The 24,355-nt window shown below is 49.9% G+C and overlaps 1 protein-coding gene across 1 annotated transcript in view; it reads right to left on the bottom strand.

The window, feature by feature from the left end:
• HSPA4L (heat shock protein family A (Hsp70) member 4 like) overlaps positions 1-23,333 on the bottom strand; it is a 61,297-nt gene extending 37,964 nt beyond the window's left edge. The window contains exons 1-3 of the mRNA XM_077815204.1: positions 23,084-23,333; positions 8,145-8,202; positions 6,345-6,485 (exon numbers count right to left, since the gene is read on the bottom strand). Coding sequence (XP_077671330.1) covers positions 6,345-6,485; positions 8,145-8,202; positions 23,084-23,190 — 306 coding nt within the window. The 5' untranslated portion in view covers positions 23,191-23,333. The remainder of the gene's footprint in view (positions 1-6,344; positions 6,486-8,144; positions 8,203-23,083) is intronic.
• Between the last annotated feature and the right edge of the window lie 1,022 nt (positions 23,334-24,355).

The following is a 24,355-nucleotide window of genomic DNA, read 5'->3' as shown; positions in this document are numbered from 1 at the left end:
CGCAACACATCCTGCACTGGTCTTTCTGGTGACTCTCTCCGAGACACCGCAAGCATAAAGTGTGCGGGTTGCTTTTGGGAATGCGTTTACCGCAGACCTCGCAAGTATTAAACCCGGGGGACCGCAGCATGCCACGGTGCTGGGGAACCAATGGGGGGGACCCCCAAAGAAGAAACCTTAACACTAATACTAACTATACTAAGAGATAAACAACTTTGTACAATGGACACTGCTAACGGCACTTGCCAAGGCAAGAGATATGGGACTTTTCAGCTAACGGTCACAGGTGGTAAGAAGGAACTGAAGGGATGGGGGTCAGCAAGGCTCTATATTGAGTGCAACTCCAGGGGGTGCCCACGTCAACCCGACAGATGCTGCTAAGGGAAAAATCTTATGGCTGCTGTGAAAGCGCGTGCACGCACACACACACCCCTGATTGAAATCGACATTTACAAGCACTCGAAGCAAAACTCTTCCTTTCCTTCCCTCCCGCAGGTTGGATAGATATGCATATAACCAGAGCCTTCTTTATAGAATTTAAGAAAATTAAAATAGAAAGCTCAGTGAAGTAATTTCATTTGAGAAGTGAAGTACAGTCAAGCAGAAAAGACAGTTACCCTTTTCCGTAACTGGTGTTCTTTGAGATGTGTTGCTCATGTCTATTTCACAGTAGGTGTACATGCTCACCATGTGCACCAGTGCCAGAAGTTTTCCCCCTAGCAGTACCCATAGGGGGAGCACCGCTGCACCCCCTGGAGTGACGCCTCCATGGTGCGATATAAGGGGAGTTGCGCACTCCCCCAAACCTCGGTTCCTTCTTGCCGGACAACTCCGACAGAGGGGAAGGAGAGTGGGATGTGGAATGGACATGAACAACACATCTTGAAGAACACCAGTTACGGAAAAAGGTAACTGTCTTTTTTTCTTCAAGTGATTGCTCACGTGTATTCCACAGTAGGTGATTCCAAGCTATATCTTTTGGAGGTGGGTAGGAGTTCACAGATTCCTGGGATGGAGTACAGCTCTACCGAACCCGTCGTCGTCCCTGGTTTGGGAGACGATCGCATAGTGTGAGGTGGACGTGTGAACAGAGGACCAGGCAGCAGCCCTACAGATGTCTTGAATTGGGACGTGGGCCACGAAGGCAGCTGACGAGGCCTGTGCCCATGTCGAGTGCGCCTTTACCATCGGCGGCGGCGGAACTCCTACCAGATTGTAACAGGTGCGGATGCATGAGGTGATCCAGCGAGAGAGGCGCTGAGTGGAGAACGACCGCCCCTTCATGCGCTCAGCCGAAGCAACAAACAGTTGCGAAGACTTCCTGAATGGCTTAGTCCGTTCCAGGTAGAAAGCCAGTGTCCTAGGCACATCGAGCACGTGAAGGAGGCGTTCCTCATTGGACTTGTGAGGCTTGGGGCAGAGGACAGGCAGGAAGATGTCCTGGCCCATGTGAAAGGTGGAGACCACCTAAGGGAGGAACGTGGGGTATAGGCAGAACTGGACCTTATCCTTGTGAAAAAATGTGTACGGGGGTCCAGAGGTCAGATCCCTGAGCTCCGATACCCGCCTGGCCGACATGACAACGAGGAAGGCCACCTTCCATGAAAGATGAGACCAGGAGCACATGGCCACGGGTTCGAAGGGGGGTCCTGTGAGACAGGACACCACGAAGTTCAGATTCCACTCTGGGACAGAGGGCCTAGCATATGGGAAAAGAGAGTCCAATCCCTTGAGGAACCGTCCGGTCAAAGTATGGGAGAACACTTTACGACCCTGCACCGGCAGATGGAAGGCCGATATGGCCGCCAGGTGCACCCTGGCCGAGAAGGGGGCCAGGCCCTGGTTCCTAAGGTGGAGGAGGTAATCCAGGATAAGATGAATCGGGGCAGCCATTGGGGAAACACCCTGCTCGACAGCCCACCTGGACAAACTGGACCACTTTGCCAAGTAGGCTCAGCGTGTGGATGGCTGCTGACTTTCCAGGAGGACGTGTTGGACCCCTTCCAAACATGCCCGCTCCTTCCTGCCTAGCCATTGAGCAGCCATACAGTGAGGTGGAGAGCCTCTAAGTTGGGGTGAAGAAGACGGCCTTGGTTCTGGGAAAGCAAGTCTGGGCAGAGAGGCAATGGCCACGGCAGGGCGACCACTAGGCTCATGAGAGTCCCGTACCAATGCTGCCAGGACCAAGCCGGGGCAATTAAAATGACCCATGCCTTGTCTAACTTCACATTCTCTAGGACCTTGCTGATGAGGGGGAACGGAGGGAAGGCATAGAGAAGCTGGCTTGACCACGGCAGGAGGAAGGCATCCGAGATAGCACCCCGTCCCAAACCCCGCCTGGAGCAATCCCAGCGCCTGAGGGCTTCTTGGCAGAGAACTGAAGACCGGGTCCCACCTTGCCTGTTGATGTAAAACATCGAGGCCGTGTTGTTCGTGAGGACCCGGATTATCTTGCCCTGTAAGCGTGAGCGGAAAGGCCACACACGCCAGGCCTACCGCCCTGAACTCCCTGACATTTGTGTGGAGGGACAACTCTGTGGTCGACCACAGCCCTTGAGTCTGAACTATCCTCAGATGGGCCCCCCAACCCAGGTCAGACGCGTCAGACATTAGCTCCAGTGACAGGGCCGAGTCCCTGAAGGGGAACCCTTGGAGCACGTTGCTCGGGGAGGACCACCACCGTAGGGAGGCGATCACCGGGTCGGGCATGGTGAGGACTTTGTCCATACTGTCTCGGGCCTGGGAGAACTGTGAGGCCAACCAAAGTTGGAGGGGCCTCATCTGGAGTCTGGCGTGGCACGCCCTGGAGCTGTAGGCACGCCCTGGAGGTGTCACAGGGAATTTCAAGACCGAGGCGATTAGCCCTTTCAGGGTCTTGAACCTGCCCGGTGGGAGGGAGGCCGTGGCCGTCGAGGCGTCCAGGAGCGCCCTGCTGAATTCTATGCGCTGGACTGGAACTAATGTTGACTTGGCCTCGTTTACCAACAGACCCAGGTTGGCACAAGTGGACAAAAGGAGCGTCATGTGGTCCAGGCACCTGTGACCAGGAGCTGCCCTTGACCAGCCAGTCGTCCAGGTAGGGGAAGATCTAGACCTTGCCGGCACCTGAGGCAGACTGCTACCACCGACATACACTTCGTGAACACCCTGGGGGCAATGGATAGGCCAAATGGGAGGACCGTGAACTGATAGTGGTTTTGCCCCACTAAGAACTGGAGGAAACGCCTGTGCCCCTAGAATATATGAATATGGAAATACGCGTCCTACAGGTCCAGGGCCGTGTACCAATCCCTGGGGTCCAGGGAGACCATGCGGAACTTGAGCTTGACCATGAACTGGTTCAGGTCCCGCAGATCCAGGACAGGCCTGAGACCCCCCTTTCGCCTTGGGGATAAGGAAATAACAGGAGTAAAACCTCTTGCCCTTGAACTCCCCCAGGCACCATTTCCACAGCTCCTAGACTGAGGAGCTGGCCCACCTCCTGCTCTAACAGGTCCACATGTGATGGGTCCCCCAGACCAGAGAAGGGGGTGGTTGGGTGGGGCAAGACAAACTGCAGCATGTAGCCCCAAGAGATGGTGTTGAGGACCCATTGGTCCGAGGTTAGTTGTGACCATTCCGAGGAAATCACACAAGCGATTGCGGAAGGGAAGCTTTATTGAAGGGGGAGTCCCCTCGGCAGTTGCCCGGGTACCCCCCATTGCCCCATCAAAAACGCCTTTTTCCCCACCTGCTTGCCCTTAGAGGGCCCAAGTTGCAGGGCAGGACGCGACCACTGTTGAGAGCACCCCTTCCGGTCCTTAGACCTCTTATAGGTGAACTCATATCTAAGCTGAGAAGCCTGGGCAGAGGCCTGCTGCGGCTTGAATTTGGCTTTAGCCAGTGGTACATAAAGGCCCAGGGTCTGCACGGTAGCGCGGGAATCCTTCATGCCATGCAGCCTGGCATCCGTTCGTTCTACGAACAGGGCCTTGCCATCAAACGGGATGCATAATTGACTAGGACTCTGTGGATAGCCCGGACAGCAGGAGCCATGTCGTCTTCCGCATGGATACCGTCGAGGCCATGGATCGAGCAGCCGTGTCCGCCGCATCCGACACCACCTGTAAGCCGTGTCCGCCACACCCTCCTCCAGCAGTGCCTTGATCTCTTTCTTGTCTCACTCCAGGAGGGAGCCCTCAAATTTTGGCAGTGATCCCCACAAGTTAAATTCGTAACTGCTCAGGAGAGCTTGGTGGTTAGCCACCTGCAGCTGGAAGCTTGCAGATGGACTCTTTCGGTAGGAAGCTGTATTCAGACTCCTTGAATCTTTATTTTTGGGCGTGGGAGCTGGTTGGCCCTGTCTCTCTCTCTGATTCACAGATTTGACCACCAGGGAGTTAGGTGCCGGGTGGGTATAAAAGGTATTCATGCCCTTTGGTGAGTACAAAATATTTGCGCTCTGTCTTCTTTGAAACGGGGGCCAGGGAAGCCGGCGTTTGCCACAAGGTGTTCAAAATGTTTGCCACCCGGCCCGGCACCAGGGAGGATAGGACATTAAAAAGAGTCCCAGGGCCCCTCCATCTCCTCTGCTTGGAGGTTAAGGCTCGATGCTACCCTTTTCAGGAACTCCTGGTGTGCCCTGAAATCCTCCTGCGGGGTGGAGGAGCCGCAACTGTGTCATCCAGAGCGGGGAAGGAGGTGACCGTCACAGAGCTCTGAGTCTCTGCCGGCACCAGAGAGTCCACCCCTTGGTCGGACTCCGGGTGCGGCGCCGAGGACGCATGTCCCACAGATTTAGCTCCCGGGGGCCTAGAGAGCGAGGCCGACAGTGCCTCTGAAGCTCTGGTTACCAAGCGAGCCCCCACCTGGCTTTGCGTCGGAGGCCACCATGCCCACTGGTACCACTGTCCTTGCCACGGGGCCCTGTGCCACTGCCCTTGCTGCAGCACCGGCAGGTCGGTTTGACTTGGCTAACCCAAGGAGGGGTGGCTGCGAGCAGAGGTCAGGCTGACAAGTGACCTGACTATCGTGGGAGGAACGGCGGTGCCTGGAGCTATGGCGTCCACGAGACTGCAACCCCGACGCAGAGGAGCAGTACCACTCATAGCCGCTGCTCCGCAATCTGCTCCGACGCGCGGACTTCAACAGCGCAGTGCCGGCGATCTACACCTCGAGTTGCGGGGGCGGTGTCTCGGTGGGGAGCGAGAGCAGGAATTTGACTGGGAGTGGTGACGGTGCCTGTGCCATGACCGACTGCGGTAACCCCGACGACTCGGGGTCCGACCCCGTTCGGATGGCACCCAACCAGACAGTCTAGTGGACGTCGACAGCAATTCACAAGGACTGCGTCCCGAACGATCACTGGGCGGAAAGCGTGGTCGGGAGCAGTCTCCTGACCAAGATCTGAGCTGAGCTGGGGGCGATGGCAGGGAGCCCAGCGGCGGTTTGCCTCTGGAGCAGGGGCCCGACACCAGCGGCACCCCCAGTACCAGTACAGTCATGATGTCTCGAGCCGCCTGCAAGGCCTCTGGCGTCGAAGGCATCCGGAGAGGCCTGACCTGACGCAGCCGGGCTACTCCACTCAACATGCATCGGAGGCCATGGGAATGAGGGCTGCTCGACATGGGTCTAGCCTCTGCCCTTACTTTTTCTGCCACTCTGACGACAGGCCTTTCCTTGGCTTCTTGTGTCCCGTAGATGGGGAGCAGTGCCGGCTAGTGGAAGGCACCAAAGGGTCGCTGCGCACCGAAGTTGTGGTGCCTGGAGCCGAATCGGCGCAGCACGCCCGAGCCGGGGTCAGCGCTGACTCCATGAGAGTGGCCCAGAGTCTGTCTTTTGTTCGGGGTTTAAAAGATCTACAAATCTTACAGCTGTCACCGATGTGAGTCTCACCCAAACAGCGCAGGCAATCCACGTGCGGTCACTTCTTGGCATAGAACGTCTACAAGGGTCGCATGACTTGAAGCCCGGGGCATGCCTCAGCCTGGGTACTCTAGCTGAAAGAACTAACAACAGGTACTAGCACTAAGTGAACGGAAGAGTTCTGGGGACGAGCTACAGCTAAGCTGGAGCAGAGTAGTTCCGATGCACCTTCACTGGCGTCAAGAAGGAACTGAGGTTGGGGGAAGGGTGCAGCTCCCCTTATACCACACCATGGAGGCGCCACTCCAGGGGACGCAGCGGTGCTTCCCCTATGGGTACTCTTAGGGGAAAAACTTCTGGCAGCGGTGCACATGGCGAGCGCACATACCTACTGTGGAATACAGATGAGCAATCACTCGAAGAAGAATCTTTGTTTGCTTGTCAAAATAACGACACAGATTATGGCAGCTGCAGGTATGCATGGAAACTGCAAAACTCACCTTCAGTCCTACACTCCCATTTGACATCTTTTGAAGCTCAAAGGGAAGTCTGACCCTTTCACCTTGTATGTAAGGATCATCAAATGCTCTTCCATGCATTTTTTTGAAGCCATGTAACGTATTCTTTACATTTGTGACAATCTGTGGAAGATAAATGCGTTGCTATGAGAGGCATATCAGAAAACACAGAAATTATGGCTTTATCTATCTCAGTGTCGCTTAAAGTTTAAAATAGAAACTAGAGGCCTGCTATGAACACAAACTTCCAGCATTTGAGCAATGTATCCTTTTCCTCACTTCCCACTGAATACAACTGTTATTAAGCATGTCACTTTATTTATGAGATCAATTAATACACTCAAACCCACTTTCCATGTCTAAGTCAGTATTCATTTCACTAGTTTTCCCCTTCCCAATCTTAAAAGAAACTTCCTGTTATACCCAATTTGGACAGTGAATTAATTACGTACCAGTACAATGACTGAACTACATACAACCATCTTAACAATATTATTAAAATATGGTAATTAAATGTCTAGTAATTTTCAGGGCTTAAAGTACCCAAAAAATGCTTAATTCAGATCCCAATTCTATATGAGCCTTCCCCTTAGCTACTGTCTCAATATTTTGGGCTAGTGATTTAAAACACAGATTTTAAAGCCTGACTTTTTTGATCCATCACACATCAAAAGAACTTGCTCATTTTATAATAAATACAGAATTTTTAACTCAATTACAACTGTACTCCAGGCTTTGAAAGTGTACCTTGTATTTACTAGCCTGAGAATTAAGCTTAACAATTGGAAGCCAATGTGAAACACAAGGGCCCCCATCTCCAGCAATGTCCATTAGCTGTGTACTGGTGAGCTGTGCACTGGTGAGCTGTGCATGGCTGCTGAAAATGAGGGTCTACCTGCCCCTGGAACATGCCTGAAGGCTCCATTCCTTTGGCTAATCACGTAAGAGTATCTGAAATTTAACTACCCACCTTCTGGGAAGAGACAGAAAGAGTTCTCTCCCTATTACTCCACAACTTCCTGACTAGGGTGCATGTGCATATAAAGGGTAAGGGATATCCTCTGTTATTATTTCCACTCCCTCGAGTCTGCTGCAAGGGATCTTTGCTATTCAGTCCTCATTTTTTAGGTATTCCTCCTAGTGATGATCTCCAGTCCCAGCCTTTGCTCCTGTTCTTAGTTTTCCCAAGCAGCAGAAAGTGAAGTTACAAAGATCACAAGTTTTACTGCTGTCCAGAGTTCTGAACAGAGGTAGTGAAATTGACGCGTCTGAATTTCACTATATTGTCTGGGAAACCTACTAGCAGCGGCACAAACACTTGTGTTGTGTCCGTAAATTCAGAAAGACAGCACTGCTTCTGTTTTCATTTTCAAACTATAAGGGACAGAAACTTTTCTTAATGAATGCTAACATTCTTCGATAATTGAAGACTTGAGCCTATACCCATTCTCCTCCCCCAACTAAGGGATGTTTCTTATTCTTCATTGGTGAGTAGACAAAGTCCTACATTTCTCCCTGTCTTTCCTCTAAAAAGAAAAAAAAAATAATCAAGAATTAACCAGAGGCAATATTTCAATTAGTTTTAACAGAAGGGAGTACAGCCTCTGATTTAGTAATAATTGGTAACAAAAGAAAGGACATTTTAAGCATATATTTTGAGTTAAAACATGAAACAATATATCAGATTTCTTCACACTTCCAGTTCCCTCACAGTTCAACAGGAGATGAGTAATTTAAAGATCGCCTAAATTCCTGTAAAGTAATATGTTTAGATCCATTTACCTGGCTTTTTGCTGCATTCCCTATGGCCCGGGTTTTGGATCCTAGAGATATACAAGCTCTAAATAATAACAGAAAGAAAAATATTCAGCTTTGACAGAAAACAATGTCAGGAAAAAAAGTGTAATTCCGCCCCCCCCAGAGTAAAACCCTAAAACTACTTTTAAAAGACCATCAACTGCTCCTTAAAATTACTTTGTGGAATTCTTTAAAAGTCACTTTAAAGTATGTGCTGAAACAGACAATATATTTTATTACTGGAGCATGAAGCCTTTAGGTGTTGGGCATCAACTACCAGCACACTTACAACTGAAGGAAGGGAAATAATTTTGGGTAATAGAAAATGTTATGTGGCATTTTATTAGAATACCTAGTTCTTATAGTGCTTTTCATCAGAGGATCTCAAAGTGTTTTGCAAAGCAGGTAAATATTAGCATCCCCATTTTGCAGGCAGGGAAACTGAGGCACGGAGTTTGCTCCAGGTAACCCAGCAGGCCAGCAACAGTACTAAAATATCACTGGAATTTCGAGACACTAGAGATGACAATTTTCTAACTCAAAAAGTGTTGCAGCCAACCCAAGGGAATTCTTTATTGGACCTTGTTCTAACAGACAAAGAGGAACTGATCAGAGAACTAACTTTAATGGTTGCTTAGGTACAAATGATCATGACTTGATCACATACATACTGTGCAAGCAGAATGAAGTCCATACCAATAATATATATATGGTGTGTTAATAGGGCCAACTTCATAAAGTCAAAAAGAATTATGAGAAATCAGCTGGGGCAGAATTTAATCAAAAAAATGTGAATGATAATTGGAAATCATTCAATAATCCTTTCTAGAAGCTCAAAAAAAGTCACAATCCCCATTAAGGAAGAAGGCCATGGTAGTTAAATAAATAACCTACTTTAGAAGGGAAGCTAAGGCAGATATATAGACAGACATACAAACACACAAAGAAATCAAATGTGATCCTGAGATGAATAAATAGGGGAATCTCAAGTAGGAGTAGAGAGGTTATTTTCCCTCTGTATTTGGCTCTGATGCAACTGCTGCTGAAATGCTGAGTCCAGTTCTGGTACCCACAATTCAGAATAATTGGAGAGGGTTCAGAGAAGAGCCACCAGAATGATTAAAGGATTAGAAAACATGCCTGATAGTGACAGATTAAAGGAACTCAATCTATTTATCTTAATACAAAGAAGGTTAAGGGATGACTTGATTACAATCTATAACAGGAGTGGGGCAAACTACAGCCTGCGGGCCACGTCCAGCCCATCAGACCTTTTAATCTAGTCTTCGAGCTCCCGCCAGGGAGCGGGTCAGCGGCTTATTCCATTCTGCATGTGCCATGGCTCCACGAGGCTCCCGGAAGCAGCAGCATGTCCCCCCTCTGGCTCCTACACATAGGGGCAGTAAGGGGGCTCCACACGTTTCCCCTGCCCTAAGTGCCGCCCCCCCCCCCCCCGCAGCTCCCACTGGCTGGGAACCACGGCCAATGGGAGCTGCAGGGGCGGAGTCTGCAGACAGGGCAGTGCACAGAGCCGCCTGGGCATGCTTCCACATAGGAGCGGGGGGTAGGGTGGGGTGGGGTGGGGGGTGGAGGAGGAATATGCCACTGCTTCCAGGAGCTGCTTGAGGTAAGCACTGCCAGGAGCCTGCATCCCTGACCTCCCCCTGCGCCCCAATCCCCTGCCCCAGCCCTGATCCCTCTTCTGTCTTCCAAACCCCTCGGTTCCAGCCCAGAGCCCCCTCCCGCACCCTAAACCCCTAATTTCTGGCCCCACCCAGAACCTGCACCCCCATCCCAAAGCCCTCAGCCCCCCAACCCCTGCCCCAGCCTGGAGTCCCCTCCTGCATTCCAACCCCCTGCCCCAGCCCAGAGCCCCCTCCCGCACCCTGAACCCCTCATTTCTGGACCCACCCTGGAACCTGCACCCCCAGCCCAGAGCCTGTACCCCCTCCCAGACTCCCTGCCTCAGCCCAGAGCCCCCTCCCATAATCCAAACCCCTCTGCTCCAGCCCCCTCCTGCACCCCAAACCCCTCATTCCTGGCTCCACCCCAAAGCCTGCACCCCCAGCAGGAGCCCTCATCCCCTCCTGCACCCCAACCCCCAATTTCGTGAGCATTCATGGCCTGCCATACCATTTCCATAACCAGATGTGGGCCTCAGGCCAAAAAGTTTGCCCAACCCCGTCTATAAGTATCTACATCGGGAACAAATATTTATTAACAGGCTCATCAGAGACACTAACAGAGAACGATCCAATGGCTAGAAGCTGAAGCTACAAAAATTCAACCTGGAATTAAGGTGTACATTTTGACAGTGAGGGTAATTAACCATTGGAACAATTTACCAAGAGTTGTGATAGATCCTTTATCACTGACAATTTTTAAATCAAGATTGGATGTTTTTCTAAAAGATATGCTTGCTGCTCTAAGAGTTCTTTTGGGGAAGTTCTATGGCCTGTGTTATACAGGAGGTCAGACTAGATGATCACATGGTCCTTTGAAGCCTTTGAAATCTATGAACACCCACGTTTCAGAGTCCCAATCTGATCCTTTAATGTGCATGAGTGTCAATACTATAGTTTCCCTCCAGGCCCCTCTAGACTCTCCCAAAGTGGAGAACTGTCACTTGGAGACTATACCCAGCACTCTCTGATATGAGACTGTATCACAGTATGCAATATTTAAGCCCAGACAAAATCCTACAAGTACATTCTGTGTACAGCACTACTTTTCATTGTTTATAAACCAGAAGTAGTTGATCCTTTTGAAAAAGCACCCAATACATCCTCCATGCAAGCTGATTTTATGCTGTTCAATATACCCTAATGATAATAAAGAACTAAGTCTAAAATATGTATTAAATACAACAAAGGACCATCTAATACAAGGATGACTTAAGATGCATGTAGACTAGTTACAAGGCACTTCATTTCATAGGTTAGTTATGACTGGTTAATGGTACTGACATGCCATAAATTTTAGAAAATTCCCTTTATCCACAGAGGCAGCATTAATTAACAGGCTGCTATATAGGACTTGAAGTGTCAAGTCAGAAGCTACTCTGGCAATGTGCAAGCCAGGTCTCCCCATGGGGAGAGGAAGGTGTCAGAAAGTAAAAAAAAAAAAAACATGTTCCCTTTGGCTGTGTATTAGAGGCTGTCCAGAGGAGAAGAAGAAGCAGACCTGCCATGAAGAGGGGCTGCTGAAGAGGAAATGCTTCCTCCTCCATGCTGTTCATTAACAGGATTTTAAAGCAAGAAAGGGAGTTCCAACAGCAGCAATTCCCACAGCAATAGCAGAAGCATTGATCTGGGAATCTTAACTGTACTTCACCAGAATTTTTCATTTGCAAATGGTTAGCTGTTGAGCACAGATTTCAAGCCTTGCGATATAAGCATTTGGTCGAGGATACCACATCAGAACTACAGCTTTAGAAGATCATATGAGAACTTTCATAGCAAATCCTTATTTTAAAGAGTTTATAATAGTGCTTTTAATATTAAGGCTACTGGTTCTCCGCACAAGAGGGAACTTTTACCTTCAGACACTTAGTAGCCACAGGCGGATCTGACGGATCCAGACCCTGTGGGTTGAGAGTGAGGAACAGAGAATGGAAGTGGCAAAAAGGCCAAGTACCACCAACCTCCTGCGTGTTTTCTTAGGTGAGTGCTGTTCACAAAGCCTACCCAGGGACTATGTATTGTGTATCAATACCTGGCTAATGTGTGTCTGGTAAATTTGAAGTTCCAACAGCCACTGGCTCATGGGAGGGGACTAGAGCTCCATACGTCTCTGCAGCCTTTCCAACGATTGTTGCCTCCATGATTCTAACCCCACCAGTCCTTTCAGTTCCCTTCCCCCATAAACCACCCCAGCACTCCTTTCTGAAAATTCCTGACAGAATTCTGCACCTATGTGGGGGGGGGGGGCAGAATTCACATGGCCTGCATATTTATGCCCCCTGAGCAGAAAACCAAAAGAAATCTTCCCTGGCAACGCATCTGTTTCAGTGTGCCTGGAGCAGCTTCAGAGACGCAAATCATTGTGCGGGGAGGGTGGCTCGGTGTGCATGCCGGGCGCGGGGGAGACCGTGAGGGGGCGAGGCTGGCCAACAAGGAAAAGAGACTCTGTCTCTCTCTTGATAATTCAGCTCAAGGGGCGTGAAGAAGAGTAGGTCTTTTTGTTATGCAGGAGGAAGGCTCTGTCCCCCTGACAGAAATGTAGCAGCCTGCCTGCCTAATAAAATGTAATTTCTTGAAAACTGAACAGACAATTAAATATTAGTATCCTGTTACTGAAAATTGTTTGTTTTTAAGTTAAAGAAAATAGTTTTTGTAAAAAAAACCAAAAAAACCATTTTGTTAATGTTGAACAATTGCTGTTCATGTAAGGCCCCCTACATTGCCAGAGTGATGTAAAGCCTTAGAAATGACAGTAAAGGAATCAGCTGGGAAGATCTATGTGCTCACTTTTTTCCTGTGCCAAAGTGACACAATGGGGTTAGATTTTTACTTAGCCATTGAAAAAAACAAACACACACACTTTTGAGGGCAAATAAAACATTTACCAAGCAATCAATAAAATGTCAGGACAATCGGAACAAAGCATTTTGCAAAGTACCCAGCTAGGTCCAGGACAATGATTAGCGAAATTGTATGACTGTCATGTATGAAAGTCTGAGAAATTTAAAATGACATTCTACTGTTCCCCTCCCCTCGTTTGGTGTTCTGTAATGTAATTAAATTAAAATCCAGGATTATAATTGGAATGTAGGATATTAGTTACCAAGTATTTGTAACTTAACTTTCATGTGTTTAGGAAATGATGAATGGTTATTGTGACTTTTTTCTGTATTGTAGTTTAAATAACTTACCAAAACAATGGAAACTGGTGTGATTATACTGCATTATTTTGACAAATAAAATTTGCAGAATTTTAATTTTTTTGGCACATAATCCCCCCAGGAGTAGATACTGCTCAAAGTTTCCTCCCCAAAACAGCCAAGTGAAATGGTTGTCAATTTCATCACTATCCCATGTCTTCTGAACAGCAATAATAGAATTAGCGCTATTAATTTGATCAATTTCACACTTTGCTTGTTAGGAAAGCCATGACCAGCAGCACACAATGGAGCTCCCTATCAACTTGGGAAAATGTAAGCACATTAGTTATTATTTATTAGGACATCTTTGCAACTAAGAGAGCTACAGACTTAATAAAATCAAAGTTGGATTGGAGGGAGGTCGCAAGTGGGGTTCCACGAGGATCTGTTCTGGGTCCAGTGTTGTTTAACATCTTTATTAATAACTGGGATGTAGATACACGGGGTCTCTGGTATACATCTCCCCCTTATCTGTTTCGCATATTCACTGCTCATCAAAAGGGAAACGTGTTCCGATTCATGTCGGTCCCGATCCGCCTATAGTACAGTACTGCAAACAACGGATAAGTTGCAAATGAAGGGATATGCGATAGGTATGCGTAGCCACAGGTGGGCTGTTGCCCACCGACTTAACATCCAGGGCCCCCCCAGTCCTGGCTCTGCTCCCACCCCAGCGCTTGCCCCACACTGCCCGCCCGGTGCACGGAGGATTTCCCAGCACTGGTGCTCCAGCCACAGAGCGGGGTCAGGGGCTTGCCCCCCTCCGCTCGCCGAGCCCTCCTGCCGGGGAGCAAGGTCAGGGTGCAGGGGCTTCCAAGCCATCAACCCCTGTTACCTGGCTGGAGTGGAGCAAGCCCCTGTGCCCCAGTCCCGCTCCCCTGCCGGGTGGAGCAGGCCAAGCCCCTGCACCCCAGCAGGAGCACCGGGCAGGCAGAGTGGGGCAGGCCCCAAGTGAGGGGGGGCAGAGCGACTGGCGTGTGCACATTTTTTCCGGGCCCCCCATTTTTCTGGAAGCCCCTGGCCAAGGCCGGCAGGGGGGTGGATGACGGGGGACGACACGGGAGGACAAGCAGCCAGATGTCTCCTACCCCTTCTTCCCCCATCATTGCCCATCCACCTGGGGCCCACCCAAATATCGCCTCCTGCCTACGCCACTGCTTTACGAGCGGGTCCCCGGTATCCATCGTTTCAGTATCCGTCACCCTTTTCAAGAACACAACCCTGACGTATACCAGGAACCCGCTGTACAGAGGACATACTGATCAAATTTGGAAATGACACAAAGCTGAGGAGAGGGGGATTGCCAATACTTTTGGAGGATACAGCTAAAATTCAGAGGGATTTTGATAAATTGGAGAACTGGGTTATAAACAACAAAATGAAATTCAACAAAGACAAATGTAAGGTGCTATACTTAGGGAAGAAAACCGCAAATGCACAAATACAGAATGGGGGAAAACTGGCTTGACAGCAGCACTGCTGAGAAGAATCTAGGAGTTGTGGTGGGTCACAACCTCAATATGAGCCAGCAATGCAATGCTTGGAAAAGAGGAGATTAAGGGGGAGGGACAACGACATGACATGGGTGACTAATTTTCCTGATATCTGCTGGGAGAGCAATACAGCGGTGCATAGACAATCCAGGAAGTTTTTGGAAACGTAGGGGACAATTTCCTGGTGCAAGTGTAGGGGAGCCAACTGGGGCGGGGGGGGGGGGAGCTTTTCTTGACCTGCTGCTCACAAAAAGGGAAGAATTAGTGGGGGAAGCAAAAGTGGATGGGAATTTGGGAGGCAGTGACCATGAGTTGGTTGAGTTCAGGATCCTGACACAGGGAAGAAAGGTAAGCAGCAGGATACGGACCCTGGACTTCAGGAAAGCAGACTTCGACTCCTTCAGGGAATGGATGGGTAGGATCCCCTGGGGGACTAACATGAAGGGGAAAGGAGTCCAGGAGAGCTGGCTGTATTTCAAGGAATCCCTGTTGTGGTTACAGGAACAAACCATCCCGATGTGTCAAAAGAATAGTAAATATGGCAGGCGACCAGCTTGGATTAACGGTGAAATCCTAGCGGACCTTAAACATAAAAAAGAAGCTTACAAGAAGTGGAAGGTTGGACATATGACCAGGGAAGAGTATAAAAATATTGCTCGGGCATGTAGGAATGAAATCAGGAGGGCCAAATCGCACCTGGAGCTGCAGCTAGCAAGAGATGTCAAGAGTAACAAGAAGGGTTTCTTCAGGTATGTTGGCAACAAGAAGAAAGCCAAGGAAAGCGTGGGCCCCTTAATGAATGAGGGAGGCAACCTAGTGACAGAGGATGTGGAAAAAGCTAATGTACTCAATGCTTTTTTTGCCTCTGTCTTCACTAACAAGGTCAGCTCCCAGACTGCTGCGCTGGGCATTACAGCATGGGTAGCAGATGGCCAGCCCTCTGTGGACAAAGAGGTGGTTAGGGACTATTTAGAAAAGTTGGACGTGCACAAGTCCATGGGGCCGGACGAGTTGCATCCGAGAGTGCTAAAGGAATTGGCGGCTGTGATTGGAGAGCCATTGGCCATTATCTTTGAAAACTCGTGGCGAACGGGGGAACTCCCAGATGACTGGAAAAAGGCTAACGTAGTGCCAGTCTTTAAAAAAGGGAAGAAGGAGGATCCTGGGAACTACAGGCCAGTCAGCCTCACCTCAGTCCCCGGAAAAATCATGGAGCAGGTCCTCAAAGAATCAATCCTGAAGCACTTACATGAGAGGAAAGTGATCAGGAACAGTCAGCATGGATTCACCAAGGGAAGGTCATGCCTGACTAATCTAATCGCCTTCTATGATGAGATTACTGGCTCTGTGGATGAAGGGAAAGCAGTGGATGTATTGTATCTTGACTTCAGCAAAGCTTTTGACACGGTCTCCCACAGTATTCTTGTCAGCAAGTTAAAGAAGTATGGGCTGGATGAATGCACTATAAGGTGGGTAGAAAGTTGGCTAGATTGTCGGGCTCAACGGGTAGTGATCAATGGCTCCATGTCTAATTGGCAGCCGGTGTCAAGTAGAGTGCCCCAGGGGTCGGTCCTGGGGCCGGTTTTGTTCAATATCTTCATAAATGATCTGGAGGATGGTGTGGATTGCACTCTCAGCAAATTTGCGGATGATACTAAACTAGAAGGAGTGGTAGATACGCTGGAGGGCAGGGATAGGATACAGAGGGACCTAGACAAATTGGAGGATTGGGCCAAAATAAATCTGATGAGGTTCAATAAGGATAAGTGCAGGACCCTGCACTTAGGACGGAAGAACCCAATGCACCGCTACAGACTAGGGACTGAATGGCTCGGCAGCAGTTCTGTGGAAAAGGACCTGGGGTGACAGTGGACGAGTAGCTGGATATGAGTCAGCAGTGTGCCCTTGTTGCCAAGAAGGCCAATGGCATTTTGGGACGTATAAGTAGCGACATAGCGAGCAGATCGAGGGACGTGATCATATCCCTCTATTCAACATTGGTGAGGCCTCATCTGGAGTACTGTGTTCAGTTTTGGGCCCCGCACTACAAGAAGGATGTGGATAAATTGGAGAGAATCCAGTGAAGGGCAACAAAAATGATTAGGGGTCTGGAACACATGACTTATGAGGAGAGGCTGAGGGAACTGGGATAGTTTAGTCTGCAGAAGAGAAGAATGAGGGGGGATTTGACAGCTGCTTTCAACTACCTGAGAGGTGGTTCCAGAGAGGATGGTTCTAGACTATTCTCAGTGGTAGAAGAGGACAGGACAAGGAGTAATGGTCTCAAGTTGCAGTGGGGGAGGTTTAGGTTGGATATTAGGAAAAACTTTTTCACTAGGAGGGTGGTGAAACACTGGAATGTGTTATCTAGGGAGGTGGTAGAATCTCCTTCCTTAGAAGTTTTTAAGGTCAGGCTTGACAAAGCCCTAGCTGGGATAATTTAATTGGTGATTGGTCCTGCTTTGAGCAGGGGGTTGGACTAGATGACCTCCTGAGGTCCCTTCCAACCCTGATATTCTGTGATTCTATGACAATGGTACAGTAACACCTCACTTGAAGCTGTCCAGGTTAATGCTGTTTCATTATTATGTTGCTGATCAATTAGTGAACATGCTCATTTAAAGTTGAGCAATTTTCCCTTATAATGTTGTTTGGCAGCTGCCAGCTTTGTCCACTGCTTGCAGGAAGAGCAGCCCATTGCAACTAGCTGGTGGAGGCTTGGAACTAGAGTGGACCGGCAGCCTTCTTATCAGCTCCCCGCTCCCCCAAATTCCTTGTGTGGCAGCCGCCCAGCAGGCTACCAATTGTTGGCAGTTCAGCTGTCCCTCCCCACACTGCCATGTGCTGCTCCTGCCCTCCGCTTGGAGCTGCTCCCTGGAGCTTCCTGCTTGCTGTGCAGGGGGAGGAGAGAAGAAGGGGGCTAATGTCGGAGTGTCCCCCTCCACTGTGCTCCTGCCCCCCATTTACCCCTTCTCCATATAGAGGAGGGTGGGAACATGAGAGGGACGGAGAGAGCTTGCTAGCCGCAGCTGCCGTCTCAACTTCCTGATATACAGTAACTCCTCACTTAATGTCCTCCCACTTAACATTGTTTCCAAGTTACACCGCTACTCCATTATGGAACATGCTCATTTAAAGTTGTGCAACGCTTCCTTATAACGTCGTTTGGCTGCCTGCTCTGTCCACTGCTTGTAGGATTCTGGGGAAGAACAGCGACTTTACAAGGGAGCATTACACAAGTTCCTCTTCTCTGCCTCCTCCCCCTCCCTCCAAGTGTTTAGGACTTTCTGGGAGGGAGGGAGCGGGGAAGCTGCCCCTCCCACCCCCGGCCAGGCAGGGCCACCCAGAACGCAGGGACTTTAGGGGCTGCAGCTCTAAAGCCCCTTTTGGAACGTGGCCCCAAGAGCATGGGCCGGAGACTCAGGAGGAGCAGGGGCAGCTGCGCAGCCAGCTGGTCAGAGATAAGAGAAGCTTTGAAGGGGAAAGCGCTGCTTCTCTCCGGCCGGCTGGCTGCGCAGCTTCCCCTGCTCCTCCTGAGTCCTCCGGCCCATGCTCACAGCGCTGCATTCCGAAAGGGGCTTTAGAGCTGCAGCCCCTAAAGCCCCTGTGTTCTGGGTGGCCCTGCCTGGTCAGGGGATGGGGTGAGGGGGGAAGGGAGAGTAGCTCTCAGAATCATGACTCCCAGAATCACAGCCATGGGGGCGGTGCTGCGCTGCACGGAGCCACCTCTACATCCCCTGCACCAAACAGGAACTGCCCCAGGTAAGTGCTCTGCACCTCCTGCCTCCCCCAGCCCTGAGCCTCCTCCCGCACCCTAACTCCCTCCTGGCCCCTGCCCCCCCCCCACCCTGAACACCCTCCCAGCCCCCTAACTCCTTCCCAGACCCTGCACCCCCAGCCCTGAGCCCCAGGAGGAGAATGGAGAAAAAAAAAGAATGAAAAACGGGATGGGGAGAGGAAGGAGATAAGAGAATGCACACGGCCCCACTCACTCTAAATCTGCCACTGGAGAGGGAGGAGCAGGGAAGCACTGCATCTCCGCTCCTTCCCCTCCCTCCCAGAAAGTCCTAAGTGCTGCCAAACAGCTGTTTGGAAGCAGAGAGTTGCTGGGACAAAGGGGGAGGAATGGGGATGCGGCATCTTCCAGGGAGGAGGTGGAGTGGGGGTGGGAAAAGGCGGGCCTGGAGTGGAGCGGGGACAGGAAGAAGCGGGCCTGGAGCATCCCCCGGCAAAGTCAGCACCTGTTCTTCTGGGGGGAAGCTGCTGCTGCGCAAGGTGCTTCCTAGCATACTTGCCTGCCTCATTGTCTGCAGCGGGCTGTGCCTGTGTGGAGTAAGCCTGGGGCACCTCCCCACCACAGTATTGTACTGTATATAATGCCGTTTGTCTACCCCAAAAAGAATTTCCTTGGAACCTAACCCCCCGCATTTACATTAAATCTTATGGGAAAATTGGATTAGTTTAACATCGTTTCACTTAAAGTTGCATTTTTCAGGATCGTAACAACAAAGTTAAGTGAGGAATTACTGTATTTAAAAAGGCAGTGTACTTAGAGTGGGGACAGCATACTTAAAGGGGCAATGTGCATCTCTCTCTCTCCCACACACAGGTGTGCTCTGTCTGCCATGCTGACTCCCCTCCCTCCATTCGCGCTGCCTTGCACACGCCCCAACTTTTTTCTGTGCCAGTGGGTGCTCGCGGTCACCCGACCCCTGCCCCTACTCCACCCCTGCCCCAAAGTCCCCGCCCTAACTCCGCCCCTATTGGACCCCTCCCCGAATTCCCACCCCCTGCCCCAAGCCCGCCGTGTCCCCCCTCCTTCCAGGCTTGCCACATGAAACAGCTGTTTCATGGCGCAAGCACTGAGAGGGAGGGGGGAAAAGCAGGACGCAGCGGCACGCCCAGGGGCAGAGGCAGAACGAAGGTGAGCTGGGGCAGGGGGCGGGGCGAGGAGCTGCCAATGGGTGCAGAGCACCCACCAATTTTTCCCCATGGTGCTCCAGCCCCGGAGTACCCACAGAGCTGGCTCCTGTGCTGCCTTGTAGAGTGTGAGAATACATTAACAACGTGTTAACCCTTGATGGCTAAGCCAAATGCTAGAACATTTAGCAGTAAGGCATTCCCTGGGAAATATCCCACCCTCTTGCTTCACCACCTCAACCAAGGTTCACAAACATCATTGCTGTGTACAGTATTAAATTGTTTAAAACTTACAGTGTGTGTGTATATATATATACACATACACACACACAGTTTTTTGTCTGGCGAAAACGATTTCCCTGGCACCTAACCCCCCTACTTACATTAATTCTTATGGGGAAATTGGATTCGCTTAACATCATTTTGCTTAAAGTTGTATTTTTCAAGAACATTACTATAAAGTTCAGTGAGGAGTTACTGTACTCCTGTGGGAATTCTGTACTGCAGGGCAATGCAAAATTTGTGCAGAAATGGGCTGCAGAGCTGCTGGCCACCACCAGGGGCACTCGACCTGGCAGAGCCTAACCTGCAAATAGAAGACACTGCCAGAGGGAGTGGGTGGGAGCTGGACGGTTCCCAGCAGCACTTCCTGGCACGCTTCTGCAGCAGCCAGTGTGGCTAACCCCAGGGCCACCCAAGCAGCTGGGCCCGGAGCCAGCTACTCAGGCAGCCTGGGGGACAGCCACACTGGCCGACTGCTCAAGCGGCCCCCTAGGGCTACCCTCTCCCACCCCCCCCCCCCCAGGAATGAACAGAGCAGCAGCGGGCTCCTCAGAGTTCCCTCCCCCCCCCGCCTCTGCCCCGGGACTCCCCTTTTGGCAGGGGCCAGAGTGGCAGCAGGCCCCCAGGGGTTCCTCCCATGAAGCAGGGGTCCCCTGCCCCCCAAGATTCAATCATGAGTATTTTTAGTAAAAGTCATGGACAGCTCACAGGCAAAAAACCCAAAAAATCATGGCCCCATGACCTGTCCATGACTTTTACTAAAAATACTCATGATTAAATCGTAGCCTTAATCATGACAACCATCTCACTACTGGCAAGCGCATTTTTCAAACACTGTCTGTTGTGCACATATTGAAACTTTAAGGATTGAGCAGTAGCTTTATTAAGATCCCTGCAGGAATGCTAACAATCAAGATTCCTCAAAATTACGGAGTAAAAATTTGAGAAAAGCTACTAATTAAAGCAAAAAAGGATCTTTCCCATGACCACAGCCTGAAGAGCTTAGACCTAAGCATGTTGAAGAATGTGGCTTTTCCTGCACCAGGATTCAAAAATGCATTGCTAGCTAGCATGTGCTAACTAAATGCATTTTAAAGTCTGCACTGCCTTGTTTGCACAAGACTTTACCATGGGTCAGCACATGCTAATCCCTAGGGTAGACCACAAACACCTGTGTCTTGGAACAAATATTTGGGGAGGTCCAAGCTAGTTTATGAAGCTGTTAACTACCTCAAGTTAATTGGCAATGTGCAGACATAGCTAAAGAACATATTTAGTTTGCATGTGTTATCTAACTTGTTAACTCCATGTCTTTAAATCCTGATCTAGGCAAAACCTAGACATTTACAGAGTTTCTTGGAGCTTACCCGGGCTTTACTAATCTAGGTACACCTTTCTAAATACCAGTCTAAACAAGGCCATATTGGCTTGATAAGACTTAGTGCTCCTATGCAAAGTAAAAATTGCTTGTTTGACATTTATGTCCAGAACAATAACTCATGCTACTTCAAAAAAAAGACAAAATTAATTCTCTTCCTAAAGCCTCATTAGATTGTATTAGGGCTTAGTCTCAAATGTGAAAAGTCAAGATAAATACCACAAGTCCTTCAATACCTAGACAAAAAGAGGAGCTGTTTAATGATTTTTATAAAGCATCATGCTGCATGCAAGTATCAAAGCACAAGCTATGTTTCCTCTTGCTTTGGTCAGTTTGAAAACAGCTAAATTTTGTATATTATTTCATCTGATATACTAAAAGGCTAACTAAATACATTGAAATGTCTGAAGTGCATATGCAAAGAATGTACTCCGAAAACAGCTGTAAAGCAAAAGTGGTAGTCTAAAATAGATGGATCAGAATATACTTAATATTTGGGGATTTTTTGGAGTAGTCTCAAGACAGGACTGCCTATGAAGAATGGTCTCTGGCACAAGTTTCAAAATAGGTATCAAAATTTTGGTGCTCACAAAAAAACACCACCACCGAGTTCCTTACTGAAAATTTTGGAAACAAAGAATAGAGTGGAAATATCAGACAATACATTGTGGCATTTAAAGCAACGTGTCTTCATTGTTAACGTCTTAGACACATTAACCAGTGTGTTTCAGTATTTGGTATTTTATTTTTTTATAGACTAAATCCTTTTTATATACAAATAAATATTGGGCAAAGTAAAACACATTTATTCCCGAGAGATAAAATAGTAAAATACTATACTCAGTACAGATTTCTCTGGGAGGAGCAAAGTTTACTTTAGTTGCTATTTATGGGTCTGGAATCTTTTTACAAATGAGCATGCACTATTCAAGAAGTACAGTTTACGAGCCTTTTACATGAATTCCTGGTTTCTAGTAGATTACCCACAGCTGAAGCTCACTTAAAGTCCTGGTTGTATCCCATAGAAACAGAGGAGGCAAATCTCCATCTCCTCTCGCATGTCCCATCACATAGTCCATCCCCCCTTGCCAGAAACCTCAATATTTCACAGCCAGCAGAGGAAGCAGCAGAACAAGTAGGAACAAGATTTTTTGGGAGGGTATGGGGGGAAAGACTCTTCATGCCATCCTCTTTTATCCTCCTTCAGACAACGTCCTCTTCCATCTTCTCCAGTCCCTCATACTCACCCCATCATCTGCTCTTAGTGGAATAGCTTCTGAACACCGCAAACCACTGCAATGTGAATTGTGCATAAACCCATCTGTTTGAATGAGATCTTCACTGTCACTGACCAAATCCCGAAGTATCAGAGGGCAGAGAAATTCCACTGGGCCTCAGAAAAGGCCTCCTTCGGCATAAAGGAGGTTATAAAATGGTTTCCTATCACCTCCCGGGCACCGGAGAAGATAACCAAGAAATATCACTTGAACAGAACCCCCACCCCACAAATCATCATCAGCTAGCCTGTCACAAAGGTGGGAGGCAGGGAAAAGAGCGCAGAGAAGGCGGCGACTGGGAGTATGAAGGGAAGAGGATGAATGAGCAGGACCTAATCCTGCCACTGATATCCCGCTGCTCCGGCAGATCCCAGGCACGGACACACGCACCCGCTGCCACTACCCGCCTCCCCGCGCTCCTCGGCTCCGCTCCCCCGGGGGCTGAGAAGGACCTGTTCCAGGCCCCGGGGCAAGAGGGGGGCTCTGTCCGGCAGGGGAAGCGAACGGGGATCTGCGCGCCGCGGCTTCTCAAAACGACTGTCGGGGCCCCCTCCGGAGCCACACGCTGACGCGCTCGGTCCTCGGGGCGGGGGGTGTGTGCACTGAGTGGGGGACGGGGGCCGCACCGGTACCCGCCAGAGAGGCCCGGCACGCACGGCGTGCAGCGGGCGGGGGACGGGGCCGGTACTCACGGGGTGCAGCGGTCGCTGTACTCATTGGCGATGGTCTCGATACCGCCGCTCCGCGCCACCGCGACGTAGCAGTTGAGGAAGCCCAAGTCGATGCCGACCACAGACATGACTGCGCCCGGTGCCTTCCGCTCCCCGCGGGCCTGTCGCTGCAGCGGTCTCGGCTACCGGCACCGGCTTTCAGTCCCTACCCGTCGCGCTCCCCACTGCGGAGCACCAGCCACCAACCGGCAGTTACTCTGCTCTGCGCAAGCGCGCTGCGCCTTCTGGCGGGGACTGCGCGAGACCCCGGTGGACCTTCGGCACTTTCCGGACAGACTCGGGCTGAGGCGGCTCCGACCGACATGAGTTCGAGAAAGATCTGGAACGGGGATGAGGGAGCGGTTGTATAAGGGCGACATCGTGTGGCCACACGGAAGTACTGCTGCTGCCCTCCCGCAGCCCACCTGGTTAAAGGGCCAGCACCCAAAATAAAGGGGCTGTTCTGCGAGTGAATTGCAATTAATGGTGGTCTCTTGTTTAGAGTATAGTTGGACTGCTCCCATTGCATTATAATTAGATTAAAATCGGATAGTGTATTATTGGGTCACAGCTAGGGGACCGTCACAGAGTCATGGATCCGTTACTTGCTGCGACCTCCGTGACTTCTGCAGCAGCCAGCGTGGTTAACCCCAGGGCTGCTCAAGCAGCTGGCTCTGTGGACAGCCACACCGGGTGCTCCTGGAGTAGCTCTGCACCCAGCCATTCCTCTGGCAGCCCCTGGCAGCAGTCCCCAGGTCAGCCAGAGCAGCTGCTGCAGGGCCGAGCCCCCTGGAGCATATCTACCTCAGCAGTGCCCTTCTCCCAGTGGCGCCTCTCCCCCCTCTGCAGCAGTGGCCTCTGGGCTGTCCCCTGCAGCAATGCCCCTCCCAAGATTTAGTTAGGGGTATTTATAGTATAAGTCATGGACAGGTAACAGACCCTGAATTTTTGTGTATTGCTCATGACCTGTCCATGACTTTTACCAAAAATACCCGTGACTAAATCGTAGCCTTAGTCATAGCATGAAACACAGCATTGCCGGCTGCTAACACTTTATTGGGAAGGGGTGCTATATGGTGTATGTATTAAAGGCCCAGCTCCTGAAGTCATGTGCTTACAGGAGATGCTCAATTCTCTTTGTTTTTTAAGGACATCATTAGTCGCCATGTTTGCAGAGGAGAAAGTGACATCACAAAAGCTCAAACTCCAGGCAGCAAATGAAAAGAACCCAACATTTATTCCTTTTTAAAAATC

Source organism: Eretmochelys imbricata, chromosome 4 (assembly GCF_965152235.1).
Source record: "Eretmochelys imbricata isolate rEreImb1 chromosome 4, rEreImb1.hap1, whole genome shotgun sequence".
Classification (NCBI taxonomy): domain Eukaryota; kingdom Metazoa; phylum Chordata; order Testudines; family Cheloniidae; genus Eretmochelys; species Eretmochelys imbricata.
Note: the sequence above shows the minus strand (reverse complement) of the source record. Positions and strands in the feature narration are given on the sequence as shown.